The 18,382-nt window shown below is 42.6% G+C and overlaps 1 protein-coding gene across 1 annotated transcript; it reads right to left on the reverse strand.

Annotated features, from left to right (window-relative positions):
- Nucleotides 1–3,260: 3,260 nt before the first annotated feature.
- On the reverse strand, nucleotides 3,261–7,789 carry LOC137359222 (deleted in malignant brain tumors 1 protein-like). Its single transcript, XM_068025281.1, has 6 exons — nucleotides 7,746–7,789; nucleotides 5,471–5,785; nucleotides 4,041–4,358; nucleotides 3,877–3,957; nucleotides 3,600–3,788; nucleotides 3,261–3,319 (listed from the first exon to the last, which is right to left on the reverse strand). Exons 1-6 carry the CDS (start codon nucleotides 7,768–7,770, stop codon nucleotides 3,261–3,263), a joined length of 987 nt encoding a protein of 328 aa, XP_067881382.1. The 5' UTR covers nucleotides 7,771–7,789.
- Between the last annotated feature and the right edge of the window lie 10,593 nt (nucleotides 7,790–18,382).

Here is an 18,382-nt window from a genome sequence, read left to right on the forward strand (position 1 = left end):
TTTGTTAGAAACGATCTCCCCTGAGAAAGCCATGCTGACTAACCCTGACTGATCGCTGCCTCTCCAAGTGGAGATTAATCCTGTTCCTCAGAATTTTTTCCAAAAGTTTCCCGACCACTGATGTTAGATTCACAGGCCTGTAATTACCTGGTTTATATCTGCTACACTTCTTGAATAATGGTACCACATTCACTGTCCTCCAGTCCTATGGTACATCTACAGTGGCCAGAGAGGATTTGAAAATGTGTGTCAAAGCCGCTATCTCCTCCCTTGACTCACATAACAGCCTGGGATATATCTCATCTGGGCCTGGGAATTTATCCATTTTAAGCCCGCTAAAACAGCGAATACTTCATACCGTTCAATGCTAATTTGTTCAAATATATCTCAATCCCCCTCGCGGATCTCTACATCTACGTCGTCAGTCTCCATGGTGAGCACAGATGTAAAGTGATCAATTAAAATCTAATCTATGTCCTCGGGCTCCACACACAGCTCGTCACTTTGGTCCCTAATCGGCCCTACTCTTTCCCTGGTTATCATCTCGCACTTAATATTCTTATAAAACGCCCTGGGATTGTCCTTTATCTTGCTCTCCAGTGTTTTTGCATGTCCCCACTTCGCTCTCCTAATTCATTTTTTAAGTACACCGGACACGTTCTATACTCTTCCATGGACTCCGCTGTTTTCAGCCCTTTGAATCTGCCATAAACCTCCTTTTTTGTTCCTTATCCAATCCTCTATATCCTTTGACATCTAGGATTCCCTGGACTTGTTGGTCCTACCCTTCAACGTTACGGGAACATGTTGGCCCTGAGCTCTCACTGTTTCAGTTTGAAGGTAAGAGATCATGGGATCCAGTGCAATTTGACAAATTGGATCCAAAATTGGCTTAGTGGCAGGAGGCAGAGGGTGATGGTCTAAGGTTGCTTTTGAGTGTGGAGGCCAGTGACCAGTGGTGTACTAAAGCGATTGGTGCTGGTACCCTTATTGTTTGTAGTGTACATTAATGACTTAGACGTGAATATAGGAGGTGTGGTCAGTAAGTTCGCAGATGGCACAAAATTAGTGGTGTTGTAAACAGTGAGGAGGAAAGCCGCAAATTACAGGGTGATATAGATGGGCTGGTAAGATGAGTGGGAGAACAACAAGTGGATTCTATTCTTGAGAAGTGTGAGGAGAAGCATTTCGGGAGGATTTACAAGGCAAGGGAATATGCGATGGATGGTAGGACCCTAGGAAGTTCAAAGGGTCAGAGGGACCTTGGTGTACTTGTCCATAGATCATAGAAGGCAGTAGCACAGGACGATAAGGTGGTTAGGAATGCATATGGGATACTTGCCTTTATTAGCCGAGGCATAGAATATAAGAGCTGGGAGGTGATGATGGAGCTGTATAGAACGCTAGTTAGGCCACAGCTGGAGTACTGTGCACAGTTCTAGACACCACATTATCGGAAGGATGTGATTGCACTGGAGAGTGTGCAGAGGAGATCCACCAGGATGTTGCTTGGGCTGGAGCATTTCAACTATGAAGAGAGACTGCATAGGCGAGGGTCGTTTTCTTTAGGGCAGAGAAGGCTGAGGGGGGACTTGATTATGAAGGCCATTGATGGGATAGATAGGAAGAAACTATTTCCCTTAGCGGAGACATCACTAACCAGGGGGCACAGAGTTAAAGTAAGGGGCAGGAGGTTTAGAGGGGATTTGAGAAAATAGATATTCACCCAGAGGATGGTTGGAGTCTGGAACACACTGCCTGAAGGGGTGGTAGAGGCAGGAACCCTCACAACATTTAAGGTATTTGGATGAGCATTTGAAATGCCATAACATACAAGGCTAAGAGCCAAGTGCTGGCAAATGGGATTAGAATAGATAGGTTCTTGTTGGCAGCATCGACACGATGAGCTGCGGGGTCTGTTTCGGTGCTGTATAATTCTATTACTCTATCACTCTCTGACCTGATCTCGTACTTGTGATCCTTTGTAAAATACTGCCAGTCTAGTGAGGTCACAAGGCTCGATCTTTTCAGCTTCAGGATTGTCATGTTTCAGAGCCTTATCTGGTCGTGTCCTTGGCAGAGATAATATGCCTCTGCTGCCCTCGCTGTAGAATCTTTCTTAATAAGTGAGAGAGAGGGAGAGTGTGAGAGTGCTATTTCTGTAAGAAGTCAAAACTATTAGGTAACGTGTTTTTTTTTTATTAAGAGTTCCATTTGTTATTATAAATTAGGAGAGAGTTGAACGTGTGAAATATGATTGGAAGCCTAGCTTTGGAATGTAGAATCATGGCTGGTGAATGCAGAAGGTCCTATTCAAGTATCACTTGTCAAGATAACGGACAGACCCGGTTAGACAGCTCGAGATTGGAAGCCCAGAGCCAGAATTTGAAGGGTTGGAATTGATTCCCAATTGATGAAGGAAGATTAACAGTCAAATAAACTGCTGAATGTACAGCTCAAAACTTTCAATTAAACGTCCTGATCCATAGTTACAATAAGTAAATTCTTGCAGAGTTAGAGGTATTACGTGATGAACTCTCACAGTAAATGTGGACACTTCAAATCAGTCTCCATTTTAAATCTCACATTTTACTAATTCTCGAGCACACTGAATGCAGCAAAACAGCAAAAAAAAGATTACTATGTATTTCTAACAAGCCCACTTGACATTCCATAGAAAGCTGCAATGAACGACAGTCTTGCAAGTATATGACACAATATCTGGGATCTTGTGTTGGATCCGCGGGAAGATATGAGCCTCACCTCTTCGAATTGACTTTTTCTGTATAACCATCATCAGTGAGATCAACACACAGATTAGCGGGACTCCGAAGCAGACCGCAACTAGGATGAAAGTCGTTGTATATCCCTGTTCTTAATGACAAAAATAAAGAAAGGTTTAGCACAGACACAGTCCGTCTTGTGTGATAAAATATTTACAATAGGTATTTAATAATTATATCCACTGCTTCTGGGCAATGAGTCCGGCTGAACATTCCCCAGTATGTGTGGTGCACATTGCACCAGAGGAAAGTGTGAACCATTCTAAATTGCAGAGACAGGGGTCCCCATGTTTCTGATGAGTACAGGACAGTTCAGGTACAGCCAGAAACTGGGATTAGAAGAATTATAACCTGACAATTTGAAATATGCGGTGAGGAAAAAAAACGTTCAGTTCAGCGAGAACGTGCTCATAGTATATTCAGAAAATGGCAACAATACCAATTCAACTAATACAAACCCTAACGTTAGCTGGAACACTAATAATGTGAAGTACCTGCAGATGTGGACGAGACAGCAACTGGAGGCACATCGAGTCCTGTGGAATATAATGTACATAAAGTTCAGGAGGATGAAATTTCAGCACTTTGCATTTAAACATAAATACTGTTCTTAATTTCCAGAAGTAATGAGTCAATTTAACGAAACAAGGAACCCTAACCCCACTCTCCAAACCCTGCCACCCTCACCAGAACAAATCACACTGGCATCTTCCTTGTGATCACAGTCAGATTGAGCCAGTGATGAGGAAGGACAGTCGGCCAGAGAAGATTCGCTTCCAGTGCACTTCACCTCATCCAGCCAGATAACACCGTCACCCTGGAAAAACGTGGCCCCTCCTGGGGCCAATAGAGCGTGGCCACAACCCAGCTCTCTGCAGACAACATTGGCATCGGCCATATTCCAGGAGTCATCACACACCGTGCCCCAGATGTTACTGCACAATATCTCCACTCTCCCGGAGCAGTTGGTGTTACCTCCAAACAGGCGCAACCATTGTCCCGAGTCTGTCAAAAAGAATCAATGATTATTATTAATGTGGTATAAGACAGGAGTACCAGTCACATAGTTGATACAATAAAGAGGAATTAGCACCTGGTGAAAGCACACGTTTACAGTCATGTTCTCGAATGCAGTCCTTTGATCTGTGGGGCTGCTCCTTAATTACTTTTGCTTCTGTTGAGAAGAGAAACATGCTGACTGTATCAGACACAAAAGTTTGAAATGACAATCGCACATTGAGAGGTTTGTTGTGTTACCTGAACAAACAACACCAGCATCCTCTCTGTGTTCACAGTTGTGTTTGCCCCACGGTTCTGTTTGACACTGCCAAAGGAGCGATTCGTGTGAAATACACTCCATCCCATCGAGCCAAATGGGTCCGGATCCTTCTCCGAATGACTGAGTGTAATAATCGATGGAACTGAGGGGACCACACTGTAATTGTTTGCAGATCACATCTGCATCAGGTCCATCAAATGTATCTGAGCACACTGTTCCCCAGGTGCCATTGTAGAACACTTCCACTCTCCCCTCACAGCGATGCTTCCCATTCACCAGCCGCAGCTCTTTGTGCTCTGTCAGTGACACAAGAAATATCCAGATGGTGAGATTGATAACTCGTTGTGTGTTCATACTGCACAGCTCAACACTTGCTCCATCGGTTTTGTTCACTGATTGCGGGTAACTATTTCAGAAAATTGATGGAAAAACACCGACAGCCCATAATGTAATAAAAAATAATGAACACGGAATTCACAACAGAAGGAGAAACAATTTTATTGAATTCTTTGAAGAAGTTACAGAAAGATAACGGGGATACTGCAGTCGATGCAATATGCAAGTTCCTTTTTTTCGTAAGTACCTCTGACAAGGTACCATATAGTGGGATCATGACTGGGGTCAGAGCATGTGGAGTCAAGAGATCAGTGGAAGAATGGTAGAAAACTAGCTACAAAGCACGTCATCAGGGTTAAAAGTGGTAACCCAGAATGGCAGAATGTGGGAAGTGGTGTTCCACAGGGCTGGATTCACTGCTGCTCAACATTTACATAAACGGTTTGGGCTTTGGCATGGGAGACATAATTTCAAAATTTAAGATGACAGCAATTTGGGGATGCAGTTAACACTAAGGAAGACTGAGACAAAATACGGGAAGACATGACTAAATGGGCCGAATGGGCATGCAATTATCAAATTAGTTTTAATACAGATAAGTCTGTAGTGCTGAGTGTTGGTAGGAAGAATAAAGAGGCCACGTATTTCTTGTAAAATAAGAGTGAAAATGATGTAGAGAAGCAAAGAGATATCGTGATACAGAGGCACTAATCACTCATAAAGTGACAGAGACCGAAGGTAGTGATCATGAATATAGGATAATCATGAATAAATCTCATAAGAAGTTCAGCAGATTTTGTATTTTACACATACAATTGTTGAGTTGAATAGCACTGATGTCTTTAAGGAAAGGTGAGTAGGTACATGAGGGAGAAAGAAGTAGGAGGACATGCAAAGAGGGTTAGATGCAGTAAAGTGGGCTACACTCGTGGGCAACATGGACACCAAATTGAACAGTTAGACCGAATGGCCAGATTCTGTGCTGTACATTGTATGTAATTCGATGTAATATCTTCCCTGTGAAGCCACGTGCGCAACACTACGGAAAATGGGCATATGGAAGCACCCTTACCTGAACACATGATCCTCACATCTTCTTCATGAGAACAGTCGTGGTTATCCCACGATGCTGAGGGACATTCCCAGAGAAATGATTCGTTACCGGAACAGTTCAGTTCATCCAACCAAACTGGCCCTGAGTCTGGTCCACAAGATGCAGTAAGTGACATGTCCAATGCCTTTCCACAACCCAGCTGTTTGCAAACCACGTCAGCGTCCGCCAGATCCCAGGAATCAGCACAAACTGAGCCCCATGTACGATTGTAATAAATCTCCACTCGGCCAGTACATGGGCTTCCACCGCCGGACAGCCTTAACTGCACGTGGTCTGTTGGACAACAGTACATGAGGATTATAAGTTCAATACACATTCACCTCATCACTCAGTCCAACTCATTGTCCCATCACCAGATAAATCAAAAATGTTAAATGCACCTTTGACAGGTAAATGAAACTATCCAGCAGAATATGTGTTTGCACTTACTTATTACATAGAATATAAAGAACAGAAATATTTCAGATGTCCTACTAGATCTGGCTTTGACAAGTTATGGTCTTCAGTTTACCGTGTATGTTTTGAATGCTTGTGTCCGTTGTTGTCAGGCAAGCAGTCACGTGATTAACTGTCAATTTATACTCATGTTATCTAACTGTATCTGTTCCTTGTCCATGTATGTTCCCCTTATTTGTTATATTGGTCAGACGTTCACTGCCATCTCCTCTTTCCTTTATCTTGACTAACAAGTGAGTTGCATTGATCTAGCGCCATTAACGTAATCAAAGATTCCAAGGCGCGATTCAGGAGTGATATCAAAGCAATTTTAACACAAAGCACCTAAGACTAAATTAGTTCAGATGACCAAACGCTAAGTCAAAGAGTTAGTTTTATGGAGCATCTTAAAGCAGGAAAGATAGGTTGACAGGCAAAGAGATTTAAGCAAGTAATTCGAGAGCGTGTGACCTTTGCAGTTTCAAGCACAGCCGCCAATGGTGCGCAATTAAAATCAGGAATGCTCAAGAAGCCAGAACTGGGAGCTGTCAGACTGGAGCCGATTGCAAAGACAGGAGCTGTGAGGTCAAGATTTCCACTGTTTCTGAAGAAAGTACTTAGTCCAACCAATCGGTATCAAAACTGAATCATTAAATATCTCATATGTTGTAAGTTCCACTCTGGCATATGTAAATAAATGTTCATTGGAACAACCCCAAAACATCTGTCCACACTTACATTCTGCATAATACAACATCCCCAGAACATATGCCTGCATTTTCATGCTGCACAATGGAACTTTCAAGCGCAAGTCCAAAACATCTGTCTACTTTTATACACAGTCTAATGAAACTTACACCAGAACAACTCCCACACAGCTACCTCCACTTACATACTGTACAATGGAACTGATTGCAAGCTCGACGCTGGATTGGATAGCAGAGCTGAGAGTCCAATTCCATATTCTATTTATCACAAGGCCGTTATCTTTCACCTCCATCATCATTCACCTCCCTTCCTGCCTCAGCCCATCTGCTGCCGAAATGCTCACCCATGCTTTGTTGCCTGTAGAACCGAATATTTCAATGTTCTCCTGGGCGATTACCCATCCTGCACCCTCCAGAAACATCAGCTCATCCAAAGCATTGTTGCTTCTCCTACATGAAGCCTTTCTCAGGAGCGCCACTGCACTCGCTGGTTTCCCATACGCCAATGCCCTCGTGTTTTCCATTATGATCTTCATGTTCAGACACCTTCATGCTCTACCCCTGCCATCAGTATAACCGCCTGCAGCCTGAATCATTTCAAGAGCTCTGCATTTCTCTGAATCCCGCTTCTTGCACATCACCCACTTCCATTGCCCACAACTTTCAGTCTTGTCTTTACCATCTGACCCCCACAGATCAGAATTTTCCCGCGAAACATTTCTGTGTCTCCAGCTCTTCAAATCCAGTCTTTCGACTAAGAATTTAGTCACCCACTCTAACATCTCTTTGTTTTGCTCTGTGTCAGTTTTCTGCCGATTACATTCCTGTTAAACTCCTTGTGATGTATGTGTTAAATGAAAGTTCTGTTATAAAAAAAATCTTGTTGCTTCATTGTGTCCGTGTCCTCTCTCTCTGCACACTACCACCATCCAGCCCCAGCTCCCCACCCGCCACCCATCCTCACCCCTTCCCCTCGAGTGAAATTACTGGTTTGAGACACCCAGCAACAAGTAACCTATATTATCACTTTTCTCAGCAGATTAGACATTTCACTTCTTTGTTATTGTAAAAGCAGTGAAGAATTTGTTTACCTGAACACAGGACCCCAACGTCCATACTGTCAGTGAGAGACGAATTCAATGTGAATAAGCTGCAGTTCTGGAGCTGCAATTCGTTTCCTTCACACTGGACAGCATTCACCCAGACGGGTCCTTCACTCTCTCCGTCCTTTGAATAGTTATAAGTGGCTGTCGCTTCACCGCAGCCCAGCTGTGTACAGACCACGTTGGCATCATTTAGGGTCCAGTGTCTGTCCTGCAATCTCCCCCAGCTGCCGGTGTAGTAAATCTCCACTCGCCCATCACACCAGCTTCCCCCGTTAGTCAGCTTTAGTGACCAATTTTCATCTACAATATGAAACACATTGAGAATGGTGAAACTGAAGCAAAATATCTCATAATTTACTGCCACCAGAAAAATTATTAATTTTAATGGTTACGATTTCTGTCATCATTATTCAGAAGGCTTGTCGGAAGCTGTTCTTCACCATTACCTTTTCTCAGTAAAAACATTTTAGAGACATACCGAGTAGCTTCCGCTAGCTAAACTGGGGAAAAGGGGTAAAATGAACTGGGGGTGAGCGCGGTACATACCGGCTATTGATAAGTGATGAGACCGAAGGATGGACCAGGGGCTTTAAATGGCTCCTGACAGATGACAGTTCCCTTTCTCCCATATGGAGGGAAACAGACAAGTTTAATTTGAGACAATGCTTCCGATGACGTCTCAAATCGCTTCACAGGCAATGAAGTACTTTTGAATTGTAGTCACTAATGCAATATATGCTGACCCGAGGGACTGAAGGTCGTTCTCCTGTCTACATGAACTGATATTTCCTGATCTTGCCCTGTACTTGAAAATATCATCAACGTTTCTTCCAATTTTTCTTCCTCATCTTCACATGGTCCATCTTCAACTCTTCCGTTCCCTTCCACAACATCTCTGTCTCTGATTCTGGGGATAGACTATTAACCAATATAAAGAGTAAGCCCAGTGACTCTCACAGTTACCTTGTCTATGATTCCTCACACCACGATTCCTCTAATGACTCTATCACATTCTTCCACTTTCTCCATCTGCATTGTATCTGTCTGCGGATGCAACCTTCCATACCAGTGCTTCCAGATATGTCTTCCCTTTCCCTCAACCGAGGACTCTCCTCACCTCCTCATCCACCCACCATGGTTGACAGGGCCCTCAAGCACGCATATTCCATTTCCCAAACTTCTGCTTTCACCCTTTACTCCTCCCAGAACCATGATAGGATTCTGCTTTTCCTCATCTTCCACTCCATCAGCTTTCATATTCAATCGATCATCTTCTACCATTTCCACCACCTTTAATTTGATGCCACTACCAAACACATCTTCCCCTTCGCTACACTTTCAACATTCTGAATGGTCCATTCGCTTTGTGGCACCCTAATGCTCTCTTCAATCATTCTCAACACCCCTTCCCACAGGACCTCCCCATGAAAGTGCAGAAGATGCAAACACCGCACTGTTACCTCCACCTTTCGCTGCATCGAAGCCCCCAAATACCGCTTCCAAGTGAAACAACGATTTAACTGTCCTGCTTTCTATTTTGTACTCTGCATTTACTGTATTGACTGATCATGATGCCGTCTCATTTACATTGGCAGACCAAACAGAGATGAGTGATTACTTTGCAGAATACCATTGCTCAGTCTGGAAGCTTTACCTTTAGCTTCCAGTTGCCTGCCATTTTCATTGTATACTCCACTCCCACTCTGACCTCTCCCTCCTCTTTCTCCTGCACAGTTCCAATGCAGGATAACAGAAGTTTGAGAAACAGCACTTCTTCTTTCCACGAGACTCTCTGCACCATTTTGGAATGAACACAGAGTTCAGAAATTTCAGATCAGATTCCCTCCCCTTTTTTCTGTTTTGGACGAGATCTTGCCTTCCAATTTGTACCTCCACATAAAATGTGCTTTTCACTTGACGTATTCCAACATACTTTTGCTTTGCATTGTCCCTTTTACCATTTAATCTCTCCAGTCTTTCACCATATCACAGACTGTTCATTTCGTTCTTTCTTTGTTTCCCCCTTTCTTTAAAACATGTTAAGTCTGTAAGTTCTGATGAAAGATCCGCAAACTGAAAGGTTGATACGGTTTCTCTCACCATACATGCTGCCAGAACTTCTGAGTATTTCCAGCTCTTACTGTTTTTATTACCTATATTTTAAATTGTGAAACGTGGGAACACTTTTGCACTGAGCAATGTCCCACATACAGTGATCAGATAACTGAGCAGATAACCTGTTATATGAGAGTGCTGGCTGAGAGATAAATGTAATCCTGGAAACTGGGAGAATTGCAATTTACATCAAGTTTGTGAAATAATCAAAGACATAGCACATTGGTGAAATAACGAATTTCGTCATTCACTATCATTTAATTGCACTTGGTGCAACGGAAATTAAAATAAAGCTCACACTATTTATCTGGCATCAAGTTCACAGTGTTTTCTATTAAACAGATGATCTTTGCAGAGAATTCCATGATCATTCATATTTCAACTGCCTACATTGATAACAGTTTCAGTGCTCGAGCAACATTTCCATTCCATGGCAGTGGTCCTGGAAGCATCTTCCTGATTCGAAAGCCCTTCAATAATACCCCAGATTTACCCGGAAATAGATATTATATGACGAGAAGTACTAACAACTAGTCATTGTATGTATTAAATGTTTACTGGAGTGAAGATTTGATTCATTTGTAATTTAATTCAGACCAAAACACCCGGAAACATTTCTCAGAATCTTGCTGACAAAGGAATTATGGTATTAACAAAACTAGTGAATCAGCGACCTGTGGAAATAGTCAATGATGCTTGACAGCAGAACAGTTGGTGTATTTTAGTTCAATTGACTGAGATGACTCACCCGTACAGATGACACTTGCATCGTTTTCATGTGAGAAGCTAAACTGTTCCCAGGATGAAACAGGACAACCCCACAATCGCGTCTCGTTCCCCCGACACCTGAAATTTTCCTTCCACACTGGACCAGTTCCCTTCCCAAAGTGAGCTCCTCCCGGGATTGAGTTTACTGTCCCACACTGTAGGTGCTCACAGACCACGTTGGCGTCTTCCATAACAAAGTAAAGGTCACACAGCGTCCCCCACTGGTCTCCATGTAGCACCTCCACCCGGCCGGAGCATCTGTTCATCCCACCAACCAATCGAGGTTCAGGTTTCCCTGCATTGGAAACAAATACAAATCCAAATAATTTCTAAATCATCCTCTGCACAGAAACAGCAAAATAGAAAATGGGTAAAAAAAAAAGTAGAATTTTATCTACACGATTATCCAGCCATACTTTACACAAATTATCTATCAAATTGCAATTAGAATTACTACAGCAACACAAAAGTAAAATACTGCGGCTGTTGGAGATCTGAAATGAAATAGAAAATGCTGGAAATACTGAGCAGGGCTAGCAGCAACTGTGGCGAGAACAAGAGAGTTATGTTTCAGGTCTGTGTCCTTTCCTCACAAAAATTACTACAGGACCTCTTTAAGAAGTTTGCTGAATACTCAAAAGTTAACAATTCTTCTTTCAAACGCTGATCAATTCTTGGTCTTTATCTCTTGGTGCTTGGAATATAAAACTCAGAAGGATGTGATGTTTCTGTTGTATCTGTTGTCGCTTTTGTGCACCGCACTTCACAAAACCATTGGCTTTGGAGGTGGTGCTGGACAGAGTCACTGGAATGACAACAATGCTTAAAGCATTACATTATGAAGACAAGTTGCATAAACTTTGTTTACAGTAGATTGCGTTTAGAATGATTAGACCTTATCGAGTTGACGTGTATAAAATGTTTAAGGGGTTTGATAGATGCGCTAGAGACGATCAGGAGAACAAATACAAAACAAGGCCATTTAGGAGCTGCTTTTCTTCATGAGGGATGTGGACATCTCTGGCAGTTATTGTTCAAATTTATTTGCCATTGAAACCGTTGTCAGAACCTTCTTCTTGAACTGAAATTGATTGCCTGGGCAATGTTCTTCTGCAAGTTCTGAGGTCGGTCGAGTTAAGTCAAAGGTTTTAGGCATTGTGTGTACCTTTAGCTGCATGTGTTATAAACAGAGTGGGAAGTGTAGAATTTGGTAATTAGTGTGTAAGACTGAAATCTAGCCTTAACATTTAGAATTTAACTTGTAATATAAAAAAGCTGCAAGGCAGTTCATGTTAGCAGTTAATCGTGCAAGTCAAGTTCGCAGTAAGCAGTCAATCAGCTGTGATTGTCCGATCTGGGGTAATTACTGTCAGCTGGAAACGGTCTAAACTGTTGCAACTTGAATGAGCCTGCAAAGGCACATAACATTAGACTTCATTGCAAGTGGCTTTGAGTGCAGGAACAGGGATGTCTTACTTCAGGGCCTTGGTGAGACCACATCTGGAGTACTGTGTGCAGTTTTGGTCTCCTTATCTGAGAAAGGATGCCCTTGCCATGGACAGAGTGCAAAGAAGATTTACTAGGCTGGTTTCTAGGATGGCAGGATTTACGTATGAGGAGAGATTGGGTCCACTGGGCCTATATTCACTAGAGTTTAGAAGAACGAGATAGAGCCACATAGAAACCTATAAAATTCGAACAGGACGAGGCAGGCTCGATGCTGGGAAGATGTTCTCGATGGCTGGAGAGTCCAGAACCAGGTGTCACAGTCTCAGGATATGGGGTATGCTATTTAGAACCGAGATGAGGAGAAATGTCTTCACTCAGTGGGTGGTGAACCTGCGGAATTCTCTACCGCAGAAGGCAGGGGAGGCCAAACAATTACATATTTTCAAGAAGGAGATGGATATCTTTCTTAATGCCAAAGGGATCAAGGGGTATGGGGACGAAACGAAACAGGGTAATGATTTTGATGATCAAACATGTTTTTATAATGGCTTGGCAGGCCCGAAGGGCCGACTGGCCTATGCCAACTCCTAGTCCTATTTTCTGTGTTTCTATTTTTAGTCTTCTAGTAAGGCAGAGTGTTACCACAGATTGCAATGTTAACTGAATACATTATGTAAATAGTGGGAAGTTAGAGTTTGCTCAGAGTAAGAATTCGGTGTACAGGGGGAAAAGGAGTTTTTTTTTCATTCGTTCACAGGGAGTGGAGGTTTTTGGCTAGGCCAGCATTTATTACCCAACCCGAATTGCCCTTGCAACGATGGTGGTGAGCCGCCTTCTTGTACTGCTGCAGTGCATGCGCTCTCAGTCCACCCACAGTGCTGTTAGGAAGGGAGTTCCAGGATTTGACCCAGCTGTGGTGATGAAACGTTGATATAGTTCCAAATCAGGATGGTGTGCGGCTTGAAGGGGAACCTGCAAATGGTGCTTCTACCATCCATCTGCTGTCCTTGTCCTTCTAAGTGGCAGAGGGCGTGGGTTTGTAAGGAGGTGCCTTCTTTTGTCTGTTAAGCTTCAGTAAGTGAGTGGAGTCACAGATTTAACAGGGCGCCACGGCCAGCAGCAGCAGAGAGGCAGAGACCAGACAAATAGAGGGGAAGCAGTTGTCAGGTCAGAGTATGAGGGGACGTGGATAATTTACAAATAAGTACTAAGTTAATTGGTGAGTGCTTAGTGTTTCGGCGTTAGCTAACCAGTAAAATAGCTTTAAAGCTAAAATGCATTTACACATAATTTTACCTTTTAAATAAAGACAGCCTATGTTCTCGCAGAGCAGTTATTTTTTTCTGGATATAGGATTTTGTGGATAACGGAATTATCCCGAGGGAGCATGTCCATAGTAGATGTCTCCACCTGGAAACTCTCTGGCACAGGGTCATAGAGCTGGAGTGGGAATTGGAGATACTCCAAAACATACCGCAGCAAAAGGAGTATTGGACAGTTTGCTGCAGATTTTAGTCACATCTTGTAGAGAGGTGCGGGGTCAGAATGAGGTTGTTGCAGCTTCTAGTGCACAGCAATGGAAATCCAGATTTGTTGGTGAACGAGGATATGCAGAAAATGAATCTATCCAACAGGAACAATGTACTGGCTATTTGTGAGGATAAGGATGAAGACTGTCAGAAGGGCAGCCAGAATGTTGACCGGGATACGTTGGAACAGGAGGCTGTGCAAAAGGTGGAGGAGTCGAGAATAATGTGATACTTTTAAGTAGTTCAGTCATTAGGTTATTAGGAGTCCCAAACAGTATTTGCCCAACTTGTGCGAAGTGAGGGATATCTCAAATCAGATTGCGAGAATGCAGGGGAAATATCCAGTCGTTGTGGACCATGTATGGACCAACAGCATAGGAAAGAAAAGGCAAGAGTTTCTTTTCAGAGAGTACCTGGTGCTGAACTATAAAAGAAGATCTCAAGGATTATAATCTCTGGATTATTATACAAGCCGCTTGCACATTTGAATGGGGAGTGGGGGGTGGGGGAATAGGGAGGTCAACACGTGGTTGAAGGTGTTGATGTTGGAAAGAGGTGTTACTTTTCATGGTACCCACCACTTGTACTGGGATATTAAACAACTGTTCTGTTGGAATGCGCTTCACCTGAACCGGGTTGGGATCAGGGTCCTAGAATAAAGGATAAATAAGGTTGTTACAGGTTTCTTAAACTAGTAAGTGGGTGAAGGGAAGCTGGTGGGGGCTGGCTGCGGGGGTAGAGCAAAGTTGGAAATCTAACGTAAATAGGCAATACCGGGAGAGGAAAAACTAAAACATGCAATATTTGAGTAAGACAATTTTACAGTTTTTCAACACTTGAATCTGCGGTGAAAACAGCTGTTGCTTTCTTGACAAAACAGTTGCTAGAAATACTGGCAGACCTCGACGTTTTGGGCAGTGTACTCTGTCCATTGTCTGGAGAAACAACTGGAACTGGTGGAAGCGATCGGTTTATATGTAGTGGAGAATGGGAATAAGGACAGGATCTTAGGTTATTACAGGTGCTTGTTCTAGCTGCTATTGGTCTGTTAATTATATTCCGTGAAAGGTCAGTACATGCCATTGTGCTTGCTGCTGTTTGGTCAGCTACAGTGTATCGTGGCAGGTCAATCCATACTATTGTTCTGGTCGTGGTATGTTGGCTGCAGAGCAGGGGATGGTGTGTCTCTTGAGGAGAGACAACCAGATATCCACTGAGGAGCAGGCCACTGTTAGGGGGACGTTGTGGTGTTTATAGATCTCCATAGCTTCCCTGATGCAGTGAATGGGACAAGCCTGCCATCGTCAAGTAAACTCAACGCAATGATCACAGCATTGAATGGTCCAATTCCAAACTCACCTCTTCTATTATGGACTGGCATGCAAGACACAGTAACATCATAAGTATAAAAGAAAACAAAAACATGGGAAAATAGGGAAAAGAGCCCAGATTCTCGTGAATGGCAGATATACAAAGAATAGCAAAGGGTGACAAAATAGATCGCAATAGCTACAATACTTTTACAATAATTTCTAAAATAGTTTGTAAGTAAGAGCAATGTGGCCTCATTAAAATGACAATGGTGATATTATAAATGAAAATAAGGAAATGGCGGGAATTATACATAATTACTTTGCATCAGTATGGACATGGACGTCACTTTTCTTAAGGTTCCTTGTTGTTACAGTTGACCAAAAGCTGCCTTGACGTCGAGGACAGTCACTTTCATCTCACTTCTGGAATTCAGCTCTTTTTTCCATTTTTGGACGAAGGGTGTAATGAGGTCTGAAGCTGAGTGGTCCGACAAACCCAAACTGAGCATCAGTGAGTAGTTTATTGGTAAGTACTGCTTGGTAGCGCTGTAAACAACACCTTCCATCACTTTGTTAATGATTGAGAGCAAACTGCTGGGACAGTAATTAGAAAATTGCAATTGTTACACGGCTATTTAAAGTATGTTAGCGAGGGAATCGAGGGAATTATAGATTGGTTCGCCTAACAGCTGTTGTCAGGGAATTACCAGAGTGTACATTTAAAGATGGAGTGTCTGATCACCTTGAAAAGTTGCAGCCAATCAGAGATAGGCAACATGCATTTGTAAAAGGTAGATCATGCCTGATGAACCTGCTCAATTGTTTTGTGGAGGTAACTAAAGTAGAGGGCAGGGGAAGCTCAATGGATGTTAATCAGATGGACTTCCAGAAAGCAAACAACAAAATCCCTCATAACTGATTGTTGGCTAAAGTTGCAGCTCACAGGATTTAGGGCAAATTATTGACTACTTGGGACGTGAGCTTAGTGGCAGGAGACAGACAGCAGGGATAATGGGCAGATCATCTAACGGGCAGGATGTGATGGCGCCGTCCCACAGGAACCTCTACTATTTATTAATGATTTAGATGGCTGAATAGAAAGCCATATATAATTGACATACTCAATATTGCCATTGAAAAAAATCAGCGATATTGTAATCATGCATATTTTAAGCATAAATTTGCAACAACAAAAAAAATAGATTAAGTGACTGTGGAAAACTATTACAATATTGGCAAGTGTGAGGTGTCCAATTTGGAATTTAAAATGTTCCAGTATTTTCGAAATGGTGAAAAAACGGAAAATAGACTTCAGGGTCAAGGGCAAGGACAGAAAAAAAAACAGCAAATGGAATGCTGGGCTTTATATCTGGAGGAACGGAATACAAGGGGCTAGAAATCATGCTACAGCTAAAAGAAAATCCTGGTCAGGTCACATCTACAGTAGTGTTCAGCTGTGTGCAAACAAAAAAGTATTTTGGGCAGTTAGAACTGTGCAAGAAGTACTGTGCGACAAGAACTGATGCTGGGAGTACTATTGATCATATTTTGCATAAATGATTTCGACTCAGGGAGGGACAGACAATTACAATATTCATTAATGACATGTACTTGGGACAATGGTTAATACTAAGGCAAATTGTGATAAAATACATGACGTTAACGAAATTGTAAATGAATTTTAATGCAGATAAATGTTCACTTACAGATTAGGGTAGGAAGACTGAGAACACATTTTCCTTGGACAATGATAATCTAAATTGTGTCGAGGAGCAATGGGATTCAGGGGTACAGATAGAAAAATGAATACAATAGCAATACAGGTTAACAAAGCTACAGAAAATACAAAAACATTGAGGATTATTTTCAGAGAGATACGTTGAAAGGGGAGTCATACCCAGCACAAGGAAAGATTTGCTGTTGATTGGAGTCGGTTGATTGGGTGCGAACTGGTCAGTGTTTCCCTGCTTTTCTAGGCAGTATGCAACTGGGCAATTTTCCACCGTATCAGTTGGATCCTGGTGCTGTAACTGTACTGGATCAGCTAGGCTCCAGTTGTTGCTAGTTTTAGAGCACTGATCTTCAGCACTGCAGCTGGAGTGTTATCGGGCCCCGAATCTTTGTTATGTGCAGTGTGCTCAGCCGCTTCTTAATGTTGTGCACTGTAAATTTAGGAATGGACCGAGAAATAGAAAGCATTTGCACAGCAGTAGCTCATTGGCATGGATTGTCACGCACTACTTCTCACCTTTTGCCAGTCTGAATAACTACCTTTAACCCACACTTTGTTGACTGTTTTGCAGCCAGTTTTCTACAGTCTGTCATGATCACCCTTTAAAGTATGCAATTAATTACCTTGAAACCACATTCACAGTTTTAGGTTTAAAAACTGGACAGACAGCTTCTGACCAGCAAGATGCAACAGGCAGCATATAATCATAGAATGTTTCCAACACAGAAGGAGGACATTCAGCCCGTTGATTCCATGCTGGTTATCAGCAAGAGCTCCTCAGCTGGTCCTATGCTTCTGCCCTTTCCCCATAGCCATGCAAAGATGTTCTCTTCAGGTGCTTGTCCAATTCCATATTGAAAGCCACAATTGAATCTGTCTCCATCAGACTCGCAGGTAGAACATTCCAGAAGATCCTAACCACTCGCTGTGTAAATAACTTATTCCTCATGTCAACGTTGGTTCTTATCCCATCCACCTTATAACAGTGTTCTCTGGTTATTGACCTTTCTGCCAAGAGGAACACTTTCTCTCTATCTACTCTGTCTATTCCCCTCATGATTTTGAACACCTCTATCAAATTTCCACGCAGCCTTCTCTGTTCTCAGGAGAGCGACCACAGTTTCTCCAAACTATCATTGTAACTGAAGTCTTTCATCCCTTGAACCTTCCTTGTAAATCCTTTCTGCACCCATTCTATAGCATTCACATTCTTCTAATGTGCCGTGCCCTGAATTGTACACAATACACAAGTTGAGGTGAAGCCAGTGTTCCACAAAAGTTCATAATAACTTCCTTACTTTTTTACACTATACCGCCACTTAAAAAGGCCAACATCCCATTGAATATTAACCAATTTCTCAACCTGCCCTGCTACCTTCAACGATTTGATCAAAAAGACTCCCAGGTGACTGTTGGCTGCAGCCACTTTCTAATTGTACCCTTGAAAAGAGACTGGCAGCAAGCATTAAAAGAAATCCCAAAGTATTCTATAGACAGAGAAATAGTAAAGGGGTGGTAAAAGGAGGAGTGGGGTCGATGAGGGATCAGAAAGAGAATTTACATATGGAGGTAGCGGGTATAGTTCAGGTATTATCTAAATTCTCTGCGCCTGTCTTTGCCAAGGAAGAAGATGCACCCCGGGCAATGGTGACAGAGGAGGTAATTCAGATACTGGAGGCGTTTAAATTAATAAAGAGGATGTATCAGATATACCCT

This window comes from Heterodontus francisci, unplaced genomic scaffold (assembly GCF_036365525.1).
Source record: "Heterodontus francisci isolate sHetFra1 unplaced genomic scaffold, sHetFra1.hap1 HAP1_SCAFFOLD_124, whole genome shotgun sequence".
Classification (NCBI taxonomy): domain Eukaryota; kingdom Metazoa; phylum Chordata; class Chondrichthyes; order Heterodontiformes; family Heterodontidae; genus Heterodontus; species Heterodontus francisci.

Bases quoted from the DNA above. Each gene is read 5' to 3' on its own strand.
- LOC137359222 (XM_068025281.1), bottom strand. From the start codon at position 7,770: ATGGACGTTGGGGTCCTGTGTTCAG. The intron at 5,786-7,745 runs GTAAACAAATTC...GTTGTCCAACAG, and splicing joins CGTTGGGGTCCTGTGTTCAG to ACCACGTGCAGTTAAGGCTG. The intron at 3,320-3,599 runs GTGACGGTGTTA...TATATTCCACAG, and splicing joins AGGGGCCACGTTTTTCCAGG to GACTCGATGTGCCTCCAGTT.